General features: G+C 47.0%; 1 protein-coding gene across 1 annotated transcript in view; it reads left to right on the top strand.

Moving 5' to 3' along the window:
- The window catches only part of LOC147679829 (uncharacterized), a 342,930-nt gene that overhangs the window by 326,444 nt on the left and 3,306 nt on the right, over nucleotides 1-13,180 (top strand). The window contains exon 15 of the mRNA XM_086943387.1: nucleotides 11,092-11,235. Within this exon, the coding sequence (XP_086799513.1) occupies nucleotides 11,092-11,235 (144 nt within the window). The remainder of the gene's footprint in view (nucleotides 1-11,091; nucleotides 11,236-13,180) is intronic.

The following is a 13,180-nucleotide window of genomic DNA, read 5'->3' as shown; positions in this document are numbered from 1 at the left end:
CTACACTCCCACGGGGCAATAGGGCGGTCCCTGGGAGCATTCATTTTTTTTAATGATTAGGGCCCTGGGGGCATTTATTATTTATCAAAATAGCACAATAAAGCACTAGAAAAAAGCCGCGGAAGTTGTATATTTGTGCTGCAAAATTTGCTAATCCATGCTGCACTATCATGGGATTAATATCACTAGGCATTTAAGAGTGGGTTGATATTGCTCTATTTTACATCGAACTGAGGCTTTTTGTTACATGGAATCTTTCATATTGCCTTAACAACGCTGTCCGAACCACGAATGCATCTTTACAATGCCTTCCTTTGCCATGCAAGTCATTACAATGACTTGCCTTAAGGAAAGCATTGTTGGAATGATGTTCCACTTTAAGTTCAACACTTTCCTTGCTGTTGGGCAGACTGGAGTTGGAATAGTAAATTACACTATTCTAACTCCTGCGCTTTCTCTAAGGCATTTTAACGACCTGCGTGGTAAAGGAATGCGTTGTAAAAACGCAATTGTGATTCGGACCGCGTTATTAAGAAAGGCTTAATAAATGCTTGCGTGGTTGCTATATACAACCCCGTAATAGGCAAGGGTTTTGGTATTAGGGACCCACCCGAACAAACCATTAGGCTAGAAATTATGAACTATGGTCATCCTTATTAGACTGTTTTAGGAGAGATAGTGTTTTGCTTTGCCAACTGTACTTTGTATACATTTGTAATTATACAACTGTATTTTTGATGGTGCCTTCTGGGAAAGCTCACGCTTATTATAGTAGGCCTTAGTTAGTTATAGTGACATGTCAATGATAAAACCGATATAGGCTTAATAGGAGTTCAGGGAAACGTTATGCCAGATGCCATTTGTCTGATATTTTTATTATGAAAAGTTATGACAAACCTAGTAAGCCTGGCTTATTTATTGTAAAAAGCATTTGTTAAAGCTAGTAAGATTCACGCTGGATTGTTAATTCATTATGTTACATGCTATGGACAGGCATTTGGTTAAATGTAATCGAACAGATTACCAGAGTAGGCAAAGTTTTTGATGTTGGTGACCCACGCGTACAAACCATGGGAATAGAAGATTTGCACAATGCAAATCCTTATTTGGCTCTATTAGTAGAAATCTTCTAGTGTCCAAAATTCTGCAACTGGCCTTCTGGGCTAAGAACAAGGGAGCACTGGTGTGATATCAGGACAATTCCATTAGCATACTCTCACACTCTACTTTAAGTGGTCACAGGGCCACGTTCATGCAAAATCCAATTTTGGAAGAAAAGGAGCTTGTAAAAGCCTATCCTTGATTTGTCTTTCCAAAATTCAAAGAATAATACCATTCATTCCTTATTATCATCAGTCCATTAAAAAAAAATCACTTGGGAGTCTTGTGTTTCTCAATGGATTCAAAAATGTTTATTCATTCAATGCTTTTCATCAAAAGCAGTCAACACAGCCCAGCCAACGCTTTTCGCCCCTACGGACATCATCAGGGCTCAAATGCGTTTAACTAGATGGATAGTGGATGAGCAGCAGTCAGGAGGTCTCCATGGACACGTTGTCACCAGATCAATGAGAACAGGATATGAAACATTTATGTGAATTGTGCACCTTGATAGACACAACTGAGGAATTGTCCAAGGCTGTTGACTACTTTTTCTTCAGAAGTGAAGCTAAAAATTTCCTTCACTTCTAAGTGATCAGCTAGGTGCAGAAATGGAACCTTCATGGTGAGTGACTATTAACAATGTAGAAACTTACATGAACAGAAACATTCTTTTGTTTTAAAACAATAGGATAAAAACGTGTACTAACAATAATACATACTATGTAATTGACTATAAAAAGAAAAGTTGGACAGGTTGGTGAAATGCAACTGAATCTGAATTGCTGTTTTAGATTTAAGAGTGTTTTTTGTTTCTGAAAAAAGTGCCTGGAGAGGACCAGAAATGTTTGAATGTCTGGAACAAGTTCATTGAAAGTGTGGGGCTGAGGCCAAAGCAAATCGAAGCATTTGGTGTAGGTGAGACTGTGCCAGTTTGGGAAAAGTGGGTCGTAGTGCCTAAAGCCCTTTTTTGATAGTCCCACACCTACTCATTAACATAACTGATGGACAGTGCCATGACATTTAATTAGCAGCTACGGAGGAGGCTTATTCCCTACTCTACCCCTCCTTGCAACATCTCATACCTCTTTTACTTTTCCGATCACCCAAAAAAAGCCTTTCTAAACCCTTCCCTCTGACTCTTTCCCCTCCAACTCCCTTTTACTCATCCCAAGCCTCCTACTGCTATGAGCTCCAAAACACCCCTCCACTATCCTTTTCAATCCAAATAACAGACTAACATGTCCTCCACTCAAATTACTTTCATATTTCACTATTCTAATTCACCGCTAATCATTTATGGCTCCGGAGTAGCGTGATACTCTACAAAAGAGAGCTTTAAAACCCCATCTGGGGTAGCAAGCGCTATATAAATGTGATTACAATACAATATGCTATACTTGTATTGTGCTGTATCTATGTATCTATATTTTGACGTACCTTGATTATGCTATACCTAAGCAATGGGTTATGGTGCGGTTTCTCATAGATACTTCAACCTGCAGATTGCTCACTTGGAGAATAATCCCAAGTCTCAGACCTGGAAAGGTCAAAGGTCTCTTGATGCCAGTAGGGGGCGTTAGCTTTGTATGAACGCCAGAAGTAGCATCTGATGACGTAATCAAAGCCATATATCGCCCACCTCGGAGCAACAATATCGGTTCCCTTTTTTCTGTGCCTTCAACGCAGATGCAGAGCTCGCTGTCTCCAACAGAGCTATGAGTTTTCCTCACAAACACATTTCTTTTAAACATGCAGTGCTATGTCTTCCACGTGCTTGGCTTCAAGCCCTGTAGCGACTACATGGAATAGATGTCCTTCGCAGATTTCCAGACAATGTGCTTGTGGTACCTAGGCTCTGAGTAAGATTTCCACTCATGCAGCTTCTGCAGACATATGCACCCTAAGGCAATAAAGGCGAGAGAAGCCAAACTCTTTATGGCTCGAGTCTGTAAGGATAAGCTTCCTCTGCCGAGGCCCAGGTACTGATCTCCATCCTCTCACTCTACTGGAGCCAGAAAGAAGAAGCACAAGAAGCATGGACGAAGTGGCCACGGACTCCACAGGAGTTTGTTGAAATGGAGCCTTCTGAATCCACTCCAGCCACCTCCAAGTCTGTTCCACAGCAGGACCCGACCTGTGAGCCACCCACATCTGTGTAGTTGAAGCCCTTAGCTCCTTCATTGTCAGTTCTGATTTGTCTGGTGCCGCAGCCTTCCTTCACAGAGTTTCTGACACCAGGAACAGACACCCCAGTATTCCTCAACACGATGTTTGCCATCTTTGCTAGGGCCTCAAACCCATCTGGATTACCTTTGAAACCTGAAGTGCTATTGGCCTTCACATGTTTATGCCAATGAAGCCATTTGGCATGGGGCAGGTGCTCCAATACCTACTCCAGCTTTTACCCTGGTACACTGTTAAGCTACTCTGTTTTGCTTTAGACGCCGTGGCTAACGCTGCCACCTCCGCCCGGAGCTACATCCAGAGTAACAGCCGGAGTCATTAGTGCTGCCTTCTCCTCCTCTGGATTGTCCCAGACTACTGGAAGGCGAACAATAAAGGCAGTGTATCCACAACCTGTTTGTTTTGGACTCTGATCCCCTGAACCTTTACGCTGAAGAGGATGATGAAGGGAGGAAATCCTCTGACATTCCAGGGTTTTCATCAACTAGCAGCCTTGATAATTTTCTACAGGACCCTCCACTCTGGAGGGTGTCTCTTTCCACTCAGTTGTCATAAAGGTAGCAGATTTCAGTCTTCCTGTTTCTTTTTTTCTGATTGGGTGTTGTTTCCTCCCAACCTCCCTCTTCAATGCGTACTTCCTTTTTCACCCTCTCCATTGTGTTGTGTTCTTCTTTTACCCTCGTTTGAATTATTACTCATGACCTGCTTTTATGAGTAACTAGCTTGCAGTAAAATTGTGGGATTTTTTTTCTTACTTTGTTGACATTTCTGCCTTGCGTGGTGATTGGTTTGTGTATCTCTATTTTGCCAGTCTTATTACTGTAGTGAGAAAAACCCAATAAAGAATTGAAACACCAGAAAGGTGGCAGAGGTGCTGGAACTTAAATTGCCCTCAGTGGATGTCAAAATTGATGTCCTTGCAGAGTTGCTGCTCCCCTCGGCCCCGACATCGGAACCCCTCCTTCCCTCCCTGAGGCCCTGGAGGTGCCAGTCCTGGCAGCCTGGTAAAAACCTCAGTCTGCACCGGTGGTATATAGGCTAGTTGCCAGGCCATATATCGCCTTGCTCCAGGAAACCCATCTTTACTCTCAGATCACTCTTCACCAGAGAGCCTAGTGATCCAGGCATCCTGTTCCACAGGCCAGGCACAAGGCATGTTTCCAACAGTCCCCTAAAACAGGGAGTCCAAAAGATTGGAAGCATGGGGGGGTGAAGATCTTCTCACTGGCAGTATAGTGCTGAAATCTTTATACGCTTGCTGTCTGCAGGCCCGCTACGCCCCTGCTCTTTGAGACATGGCCCAGCTCATTACACCACAAGTCTCTGAGGAAATGCGGTTGCTCTTTTAGGAGAATATAACAGAATGCCTCAAGACACATTGTAAGTCAGTACTCGACTCAGCCAACTCTGTGGCTAGAGCAGTGGGCATGTCAATCTCCATCTCCCCCATTCCTGCCTCAGGACTTCAGGATTCTCCAGTGACGTGTAGTCCAGTCTGATGGATCTTCCATTTGAGTCGATAGATAATTTTGAGACAAGGCTGATAAACGGCATTTGAACACTTTAAAGCAAACAAGGCTTCGGTCATAACCCTCAGTCTCCAGCAGACGCAACCCCAAAGAGACTATCAACAGTTTCATGACTTTTGAGGATTCTGCACTGAGTTCTCCTTTCTTCAACAACAATCTTTCCAACCTCAGTCGCAGCAAACTCAAAATCTGCTTGTCGTGATGGAATTAGTCCTTTCTTTAGGTTCATGTTTAGCTGTTACTTCACGTGTACATCTTTGCCTCACACCATACTATGTGTACCTTTGAAAATGTTTACATTTAAGTAAGCTCATGCACCGCTTCCTTCTCTATGGCATCCAGCTACAGCTGAGCCAGTTGCAGTTTGGATTCCTTGGAGGCAGGAAATGCGGGACGTGGGCTCCTGTATTTACTGCATTACAGTTGTTCTGGAATACATCTAAAGTTTCCTGGTTACCTCTTTATCACTGCAACAGGAGTAGAGCCAGATGAAAAGTCCATGGATCCATCCAGCAAGTCTACTCCTCTCCTGCTGTCCCAGAAAAGCAGTCTTTGTTCTCTACCCTAGACCCACACTGAGCCTATGGAAGGATGAGAGGTCTCCTTTCTGCCGGTCTGGAAAGGCATTACTTCGCACTAGTGGCTCCTTTAGATAGTGTAAAGTGGTTAGACCTTCCCTTCCTTCAGGCTCCACCCAATCTTCTGCCATGAATAGTCAACGTGCAATAAGGGAAGATGCAGCTGACTTATCACTCCTTGTATCTTTATCTTTTCCGTGAGACAGTTGTCTCACGGAAGTCCACAGCTGGATGAACTCCTCCTCACTAAAACTAAACGGTTCAAAGACCGAGATACTGATGCTCGGACACAAAGGGCCCTCCCTGCCGCCACACCTCTGGCCCAACTGCCTGGGTGACCCCCCCGCTCCCAAGGAAGAGGTCAAGAGCTTAGGCGTGTGGATTGAAAACGACCTGAGCTTCAGAACACAGGCAAAAAAGACGGCAGGAATATGCTTCGGACTCCTTAGAGCCTGCAGAAAGATCTTCCCCTTGCTACCTGCGAACGCCAAGAAACTCCTGATTCAGGGACTCATTCTGGCAAGATTGGACTACTGCAACGCAATCTATCTGGGAGCTCCTGAAGCCACCCTCAACACCTTGCAGAAAGTTCAAAACGCCGCCGCCCGCCTACTCACTGGCACACCTGCAAGATCTTCGGCTAAGCCAGCTCTCAAGTCACTCCACTGGCTCCCAGTCAGAGAAAGGGTTGCCTTCAAGGCTCTCTGTCTGGCCCACAAAACCCTCAACAACAACGGCCCTCCCCTCCTCAAGGAATTCATCATCCCCTACAAAGCGGAAAGGGCCCTCCGGTCCAGCGGAGAAAACTTCATCACAGTCCCCAGAGTTAAAAAAGCCAGGTCCGGTGGCCGCCGCTTCTCGGTCCACACGGCCAAATACTGGAACAACCTCCCACGTAGACTGAGAACAGAACCCAATCTCCTCCAGTTCAGGAAATCACTAAAGACCCTTCTCTTTCCTCACCCATAACTCCCTCCTTTGCTGAACCCCCCTTGAGATTCAGGTCTAGCGCTGGGATGCTCTAGGGTTACTACGCGCTCTACAAAACCTTTAAATAAAAATCTTACAAGCAAAAAGACCACTGATTGTTGCGGTCATGTTGGGGGAAATATTCATCTTAAACACATGGTATCCATAAATCCATTATCAGACGATTTAAGGGTATAATCTGTTTCCGCAAGGTAATGCAGAGTAGTGCACAAATGTTTTTTTTGCAAGATCTCAAAAGGCCAGGCAATCCTATTTTTCCATACGTGGATGACTGGCTGATCAAAACCTGGTCGCCGGAGTTCATGTCTTGCCATCTTCAGTCAGCAGTATCCCTGCTGATCGGCCTATGCTTTTCGATCAATGGATCCAAATATCACCCAAGGCTCTCCCAATGTCTCCACTTCATAGGGTCAGTACAGGACACAACCCTTGTCCACACCTTTCCTCCGCCTCAGAGGATTGCCGACATCCAGAAAATTATGCCATCCTTTTAGCAAGGTGTGAGCGATCCAGTCTTGAGGATCCCAAGATATTAGATCTGCTAGCTTGTTGTGTTCTCCTAGTCATATACACATGTCGGCAGATGAGTTCCTTGCAGTAGTGCGTCCACAGGCAGTGCCTACAGTACTGGAGAGACCTGTCAGACTCCATTATGATCTCCCTGAGCGCTGCAGTGGAAGTGGCTTGATGATGGCAGAATGAAACAAACTCAGATGCCAAATGGCCTTCACTCCCCCTCCAGCTGTGCCTCTACCTTAAGTTGGGGAGCCACACAGGATCTGGAGATCAGAGGCCTCTGATCTCCTGAAGAACAGGTAATTCACATCAACCTGTTGAAACTGCGGGCAATTCAGCTGGCGTTCAAGGCTTTCCTCCCTCCATCTAAGGTTGGTCCTTGCAGATCTTGACTGACAATGCAACAGTGGTTTGGTGTAAAAAAAAAAAAAAAACAAGCAATGTGGAGTAGAGTCTCATCTCCTTTGTCAGGAGGTGTTGAGACTGTGGTCTTGAGCACACTGCCAAGGGATTTGGTTAACCGCCAATTACCTAACGTAACCGCCAATCACCTACTGTTGACTCCGTGTCAAAGCTGACAACCTGTTCTGTTGTTATCTCTCCGATCACGAGTGGCGGCTTCTGCCAGAGGCAGTCCAGGATGTCCCTGCCCGCTGGGGATTTCTCAGGTGAACCTCTTCTCCTCCTTGAACACTTTTCAGTGCCAGCGGGTCTGTACCTTCTGGTATCATTGGGGATCGTGTTTCAGTTCAAATTGAATTGTCTGCTGCACTGTGCGTTTCCCCCTTACTATCTTTGAAACCTCTGGTTCTGAGGGAGACACTCCAAGACTGGGCCAAAGTCATTAGCATAGGCCAAGAGGGTGTAGTATGCAGGCTTTCTGTGCATCTCCACATATCCCCTGCTCAAACTGCTGTTCATACCGGACTGCCTCTCCCAGTTAGAGGGTATGGTACTGCATCCCAGTCTCCCAGGACCCTACCTTCATGCCTCGAGATTAAGCGGGGACATCTGAGTTCCTTTCAGCTGCCATAGGAAGTGGTTAACGTCATTCTTTTGATGAGTCTCAATAACTACAAACTCTGTTTATTCTTACAGCGGAATTAGCTTTGTTGCATGGACAACAACATGGACCATTTGGAGGCCAAGTTATCACAGATCCCACAATTGGCACTTTTTTTTGCCCATAGAGGTTGTACGATTGCCACTGACAAGGGCTATTTAACAGCATTGTCTGTGTTCCTCTATCTGCCAGACGAGCTTTTCCTCTTCAAATCCCCCAGTGTGATGTGTTTTCTGAAGGGCCTAACAAATTTGTTTCCTCCAAGTCCTTTAGTTGTTCCAAAGTAGAACCTTAATGTAGTGTTAATTTTTCTGAGGGGTACTCCATTTAAGCTCCTGCACAGTTGTCGCTTAAGTATGTAAACCTTAAAAACTGTTTTCTAATGGTAATGACATCAGCCAGATGGCTGAGCAGGTCGCAGGCTCTTAGCTGTTTTCCACCCTTTACATTCTTTTACTCTTACAAGGTGGTGTCGAGAACAGAGCTGTTTTCCTGCCTTAGATAGTGACTCTATTCCACCTCAGTCAGTTCATCACTTTTCCGACTTTCTGTCCCCTGCTCCATCCTATGAAGGAGGAGGAGCGGTTGCATAGGTTGGCTCCTGGGCGAGTGGTCTACTTCTACCTGGACTGCACCAAAAAAAAACACTTGTATGGATGATCAGCTCTTCGTGGGCTATTGTGGTGCCATGAAAGGCAAAACGGTGCAGAGAATGACTCTTTCAAACATGGATCATCCTCTGCATTAAGACCTACTATGACCTAGCCAATAAAGAACCACCTGAAGGAATCATGGCTCATTGTACAAGGGTCAAAGCTACTACTTCGGCTCTTGCAAGAGGTATTCTAATTGCAGCATTATACAAGGGAGCCAAGTGGGCTTCTCGGCAAACATTTACTAAGCATTACTGCTTGTATTTCTAGATGTGTAGAGATGGTCATTTTGACTAATCTGTCTTGCAGGGATTCCTGGTATAACCATCCATCAACTCTTCTCGTAGGTGGCTATGGCTGTTGAATCTATTCAACAGGTGATGAATCTGCATGTAGTAATATCCTTCAGAAGAAAAAGTTACTTACATTAATCTTTCGGGTGCTTTCTCTTATCTACCTGCAGATTCCTCACTGACCGCCCTCCTCCCCGTTTGATGGATAGTTTTAGGGAAAGTTAATAGGTACCCAAAATATATCTGTATTTTGGCACTGCAATACTCTGTTGACATCAATCTGTCCTTTCTCCTCGAAGACTGAGTAAAAATAGATGGAAGCTGATGCTGTTGTGTTGGGGTGGATACTATATGGTTTCGCCTACATCATCTGATGCCACTTCCTGCATTGATATGAACCCAGCTCTGCTTAGCTGTAAAATGAGAGCTTTGAAGTTTCCAGATCCAGTGTGATACCTCTAATTATTCTACAGGTGAGGGATCTGCAGGTAGATAGGTTATCCACCAGAATGATGGTTACTGCAGGAAAGGAGCCTTTTCATCTAGCACATCTTTACACACCCTGGACCATTGGAGAGGAACTGAGTTGCATGCCCTACGTTCTTATGGGTTGCGAAACGCACTTAACTGATTTTGCCCCAAACTTAGTCCCAAGTCTCAAATTTCAAAGGTAGAGCAGAATGCCTTGGCTTTGTTATTGAATGTGCAAGCTTGACAATTATCGGCCCCTTTATTTGCTGCGTGTTCTTGTCCTAGTAAAAAAACAATAGACATCTGACAGTCTGGCAGCATACTCGTGCAGATTTACTCTGATTTCGACCCGTGCATTCCTGTATGTAGTTGGCTATACCTTAAAACCCTAACTCGGAGCGGGTGACCCATCTGACGCCAGAGAATGTATGTTTTCCTAGCATCGTTCCTGGTTGCAAGCAAAGAATGATGAGGTGGCGAACAATTAGCCGCATAACCAGTGCTTGAGACGGAAATAAAAATGTGCGGCTACTCAGTCTTCAACAGTACCTTGTTTGTTGTTGAGAGGTGCCAGTGCTCTCTCAGTAAAAGCATTGCACCCCTGCTGAGAAGTGCGTGTACTCTCCTCAGCTTTAATGCAGCTACATGGTACACGGTACATATTACCTGTTCTTTTATAGCACTGAGGAAAACTGTCAGCCAATGCACCTGCTGCGGAGGTCTCTGTGGAGCCTGTAAATCAGGTCCCAAATCCAATGCGAAAATGCAGTGGGCTAATGCAACTGCTGCAGGTGTGTGAGTGGCATGCCTATCAGCCTCTGTAAGATAGCTCCGAGTTGATGCCCTGCTCCATCCATCTGTGAATGGCCTCAAAGTCTCAGAATTCAATCCCTGTAGGATACCCCCGGAGGGTAATATACCTGCTTCAAAGACATGGTTTTGATAGGTCAAAGACTGCAATCTTTGCAAGGCTAAATCTGCCTTTAATCCTTCCTGAGAGTGATGAAACTGGGCCTAGTGAGTTGTAAAGATAATTTAAAAAGTACCGTCATTGAGTTGAACGGTAGCAATCATTATTATTCACGTTCCATAACAGTTCTTTTGTTTATATTGTTTTGTTGGTAACAATTGTGTTTAATTATTGGTAGTAGTAGTGTTGTTAGCAGTACTAATGCTTAGTAGTAGTGGCCACACATACAAAGTCGCGCTGGTGGGGTTTCACCATAGCCCAACAAGCCGGCGACATCAGCCTGTTATGGATACAGAGGATTAACGCCTGCTTAGCCGCATTAAAGCGTAATTAACACTGACCCCTAGAAGGCCGATTAAGAACATTAACTTAAGTAGTGTGTGCACACCAGTGAGAGGTTACAGTGGCTGTGGGTGCTAAAGGGAGAATGATTGCTAGTTGTGTGGCGCGGGGTGCAGGCCCTGGGAACGGGGTCGCGGAGGGGTGTGAGGGGGGGTACAGAGCTGGACTACCCCTCAGGGAGCAGAAACAGTGGTAACCCCTTCCTGCTAGCTTATTCTTGTATACCTCCAGGCAGCAATATTCAACACTGACAGGCATGGCGTTATTTACAGCTTTAGTGACGCAGTTCTATACCGAGGGTTCTGCGGGCCTCGGCACAGTGAGATGGCGGCTTGTTAATGAATGTAGTGCGATGTTGGTGGGATTGTTGTTAACGAGGGGTCGTGTCTCGCCCGCAGGAGGATCAACGGCAGTCCCACGAGGTGTGGCTGGACACGTTCACCGACGACCTGGCCGAGCACCAGCGGAACCTTCCAGATAAGAAGAGCAAGGCGCGAGACTGGGAGGAGTACCGCACGCGGGGGGAGTACCTGCTCTACGAGGTGAGCGCGTGCAGTAGGGCTCCGCGAGACCGCCGAGGGCTCTGCGTGAAGCGGCGGGGCTGCAGCGCGAGAGTGAGGTCTGCGCGTGCTGGCAGAGAGAGGGGCTGCAGGTCAGGGGGGAGGATGGCGGTGGGTTTGAGCCTATTCTAGGGATACTGCAGCTCATGGCGTGGACTACAGGGCGCTGTGTATTGACTAGGGATGCTGCAAGTCACGGTTTAAGCGGAGCGGTGGGTGCTGGGGTACGACAGCAGGTGTACGTTTGGGCCCCAGGTCTAGACTAAGGGTGTTGCAGGTCAAGGCTGGGCGAAGACCAGCAGCTCTGGGTGGGTGGTGCCTGGCAGTGGGATGGGAGTGCTGCCTGCAGGGTAGGAGTGGGGTGCATCGGCTGAAGTGTGGGTGCCAGCTTGGGCAGGGTGCTGCAGGCCAGGGGTGGGATGGCAGAGATATGTGGGGGCCCTAGAATAGGAAGTCGATAATGTAGGTACTGAAGAACTGTGTGCACTGACAGAGCAGAAGGGCGTGGCAGCGGATGTGCGCGTGGGTCCCCCGCTAGGAGTGCTGCAGGACTGGGTCGAGGGATGTCTGAGGGCACTAGGGCAGGACTAGGGAGCTTTTCATTAAGATTAGGGTTCATCGGCTGTGCGGTTTTAGGAAGGGTGTTGCATGTCAGGGCTGGGGTAACAAGGCTGCGCATTGGACCTTGAGGGGACATTGGAGTCCTGCAGACCTCGACGGGGGTTCATGGTAGGCCTGCGTGTGCGCAGCAGGGGGCGCCGCTGGTGTGTGCTGGAGCAACAGTTACATGTACGCCGAAGGACTGGAATGACAAAGCTGCAGGTCGGGTGCACTGTTAAAGCTTGCATATTGACCTACAAGGTTATGGCCGCAGACAGTGTGGTCCCAGGACTGACATATGGTGCGCCTGCAGCTACGAATTTGCTACCTGTAGTGGAGGGGCATTTGCCTAGGGCTGGAATAAGAGGCAACTGCTAGGCTTTGGTGCGGGGTTGTGTGGCCGGGGCAGAATTAACGAGCTTTAGTGGAGGTGTGTGTCCGGGGCAAAATTCACGATCTTTAGTGGAGGTGTGTGTCCGGGGCAGAATTAGCGATCTTTAGTGGAGGTGTGTGTCCGGAGCAGAATTAGCGATCTTTAGTGGAGGTGTGTGTCCGGGGCAAAATTAACGATCTTTAGTGGAGGTGTGTGTCCGGGGCAGAATTAGCGAGCTTTAGTGGAGGCCTGTGTGCCCTGGGCACAGTTAGCGAACTTTAGTGCAGTTGGGCGTGACCTGGCCAGAATTGGGGTGCTTTATTGGACGGTGGGTGTGCCCGACAAGGAGATCGGGGTTTCTGCAGGGCAGAATTTGCAAGCTTTAGTGAAGGTGGGTGTGCGTGGAGTTGAATAAGGACAGAGCTAGTGTGGTATATGCCCTGCGTAGAAGTGACGAACATAAGGGGAGGTTGGTGCCGGGATACACCAATAAGGTGAACGTGCTCCGTACTGGATGGACTAAGGCCAGAACTGATTAGCTGCTTTAGTGGGGGTGGGTGTGTCTTGAGCAGAATTGACGATCTTTGGTGGGGGTGGGATTTCGAGGACTGGAAAAAAGGGTGTTGCAGGGCAGAATTGAGGAGGGGGTTTTTGTGTGTGTGTGTGTGTGTGTGTGTGTGTGTGTGTGTGTGTATGTGAGAGAGAGAGATCCAGTGGCTGGAGTAACAGGCGCTGCTGCAGCGTAGCATTGTGGTGCTAAAGTTTATGTACCTGTCCAAGTATGGAAAGGCTATGGAAGCTGTGGCTTGCTCCGGATGAGTTGTATTGACTGGGCCGTGTGGTGCCCCATGTACATTGGGTGTTAATATGAGTCAGGATTGCACTGGAGCGACACATGCTGAATTAACAATGTGGTCTTGAAATATTTCATGAACACTCGTGTGACCCCCTTGC

The sequence above is a fragment of the Lissotriton vulgaris genome, chromosome 11 (genome assembly GCF_964263255.1).
Source record: "Lissotriton vulgaris chromosome 11, aLisVul1.2, whole genome shotgun sequence".
NCBI lineage: Eukaryota > Metazoa > Chordata > Amphibia > Caudata > Salamandridae > Lissotriton > Lissotriton vulgaris.
The sequence above is the reverse complement of the archived record's forward strand: the minus strand, read 5'-3'. Positions and strand labels throughout refer to the sequence as shown.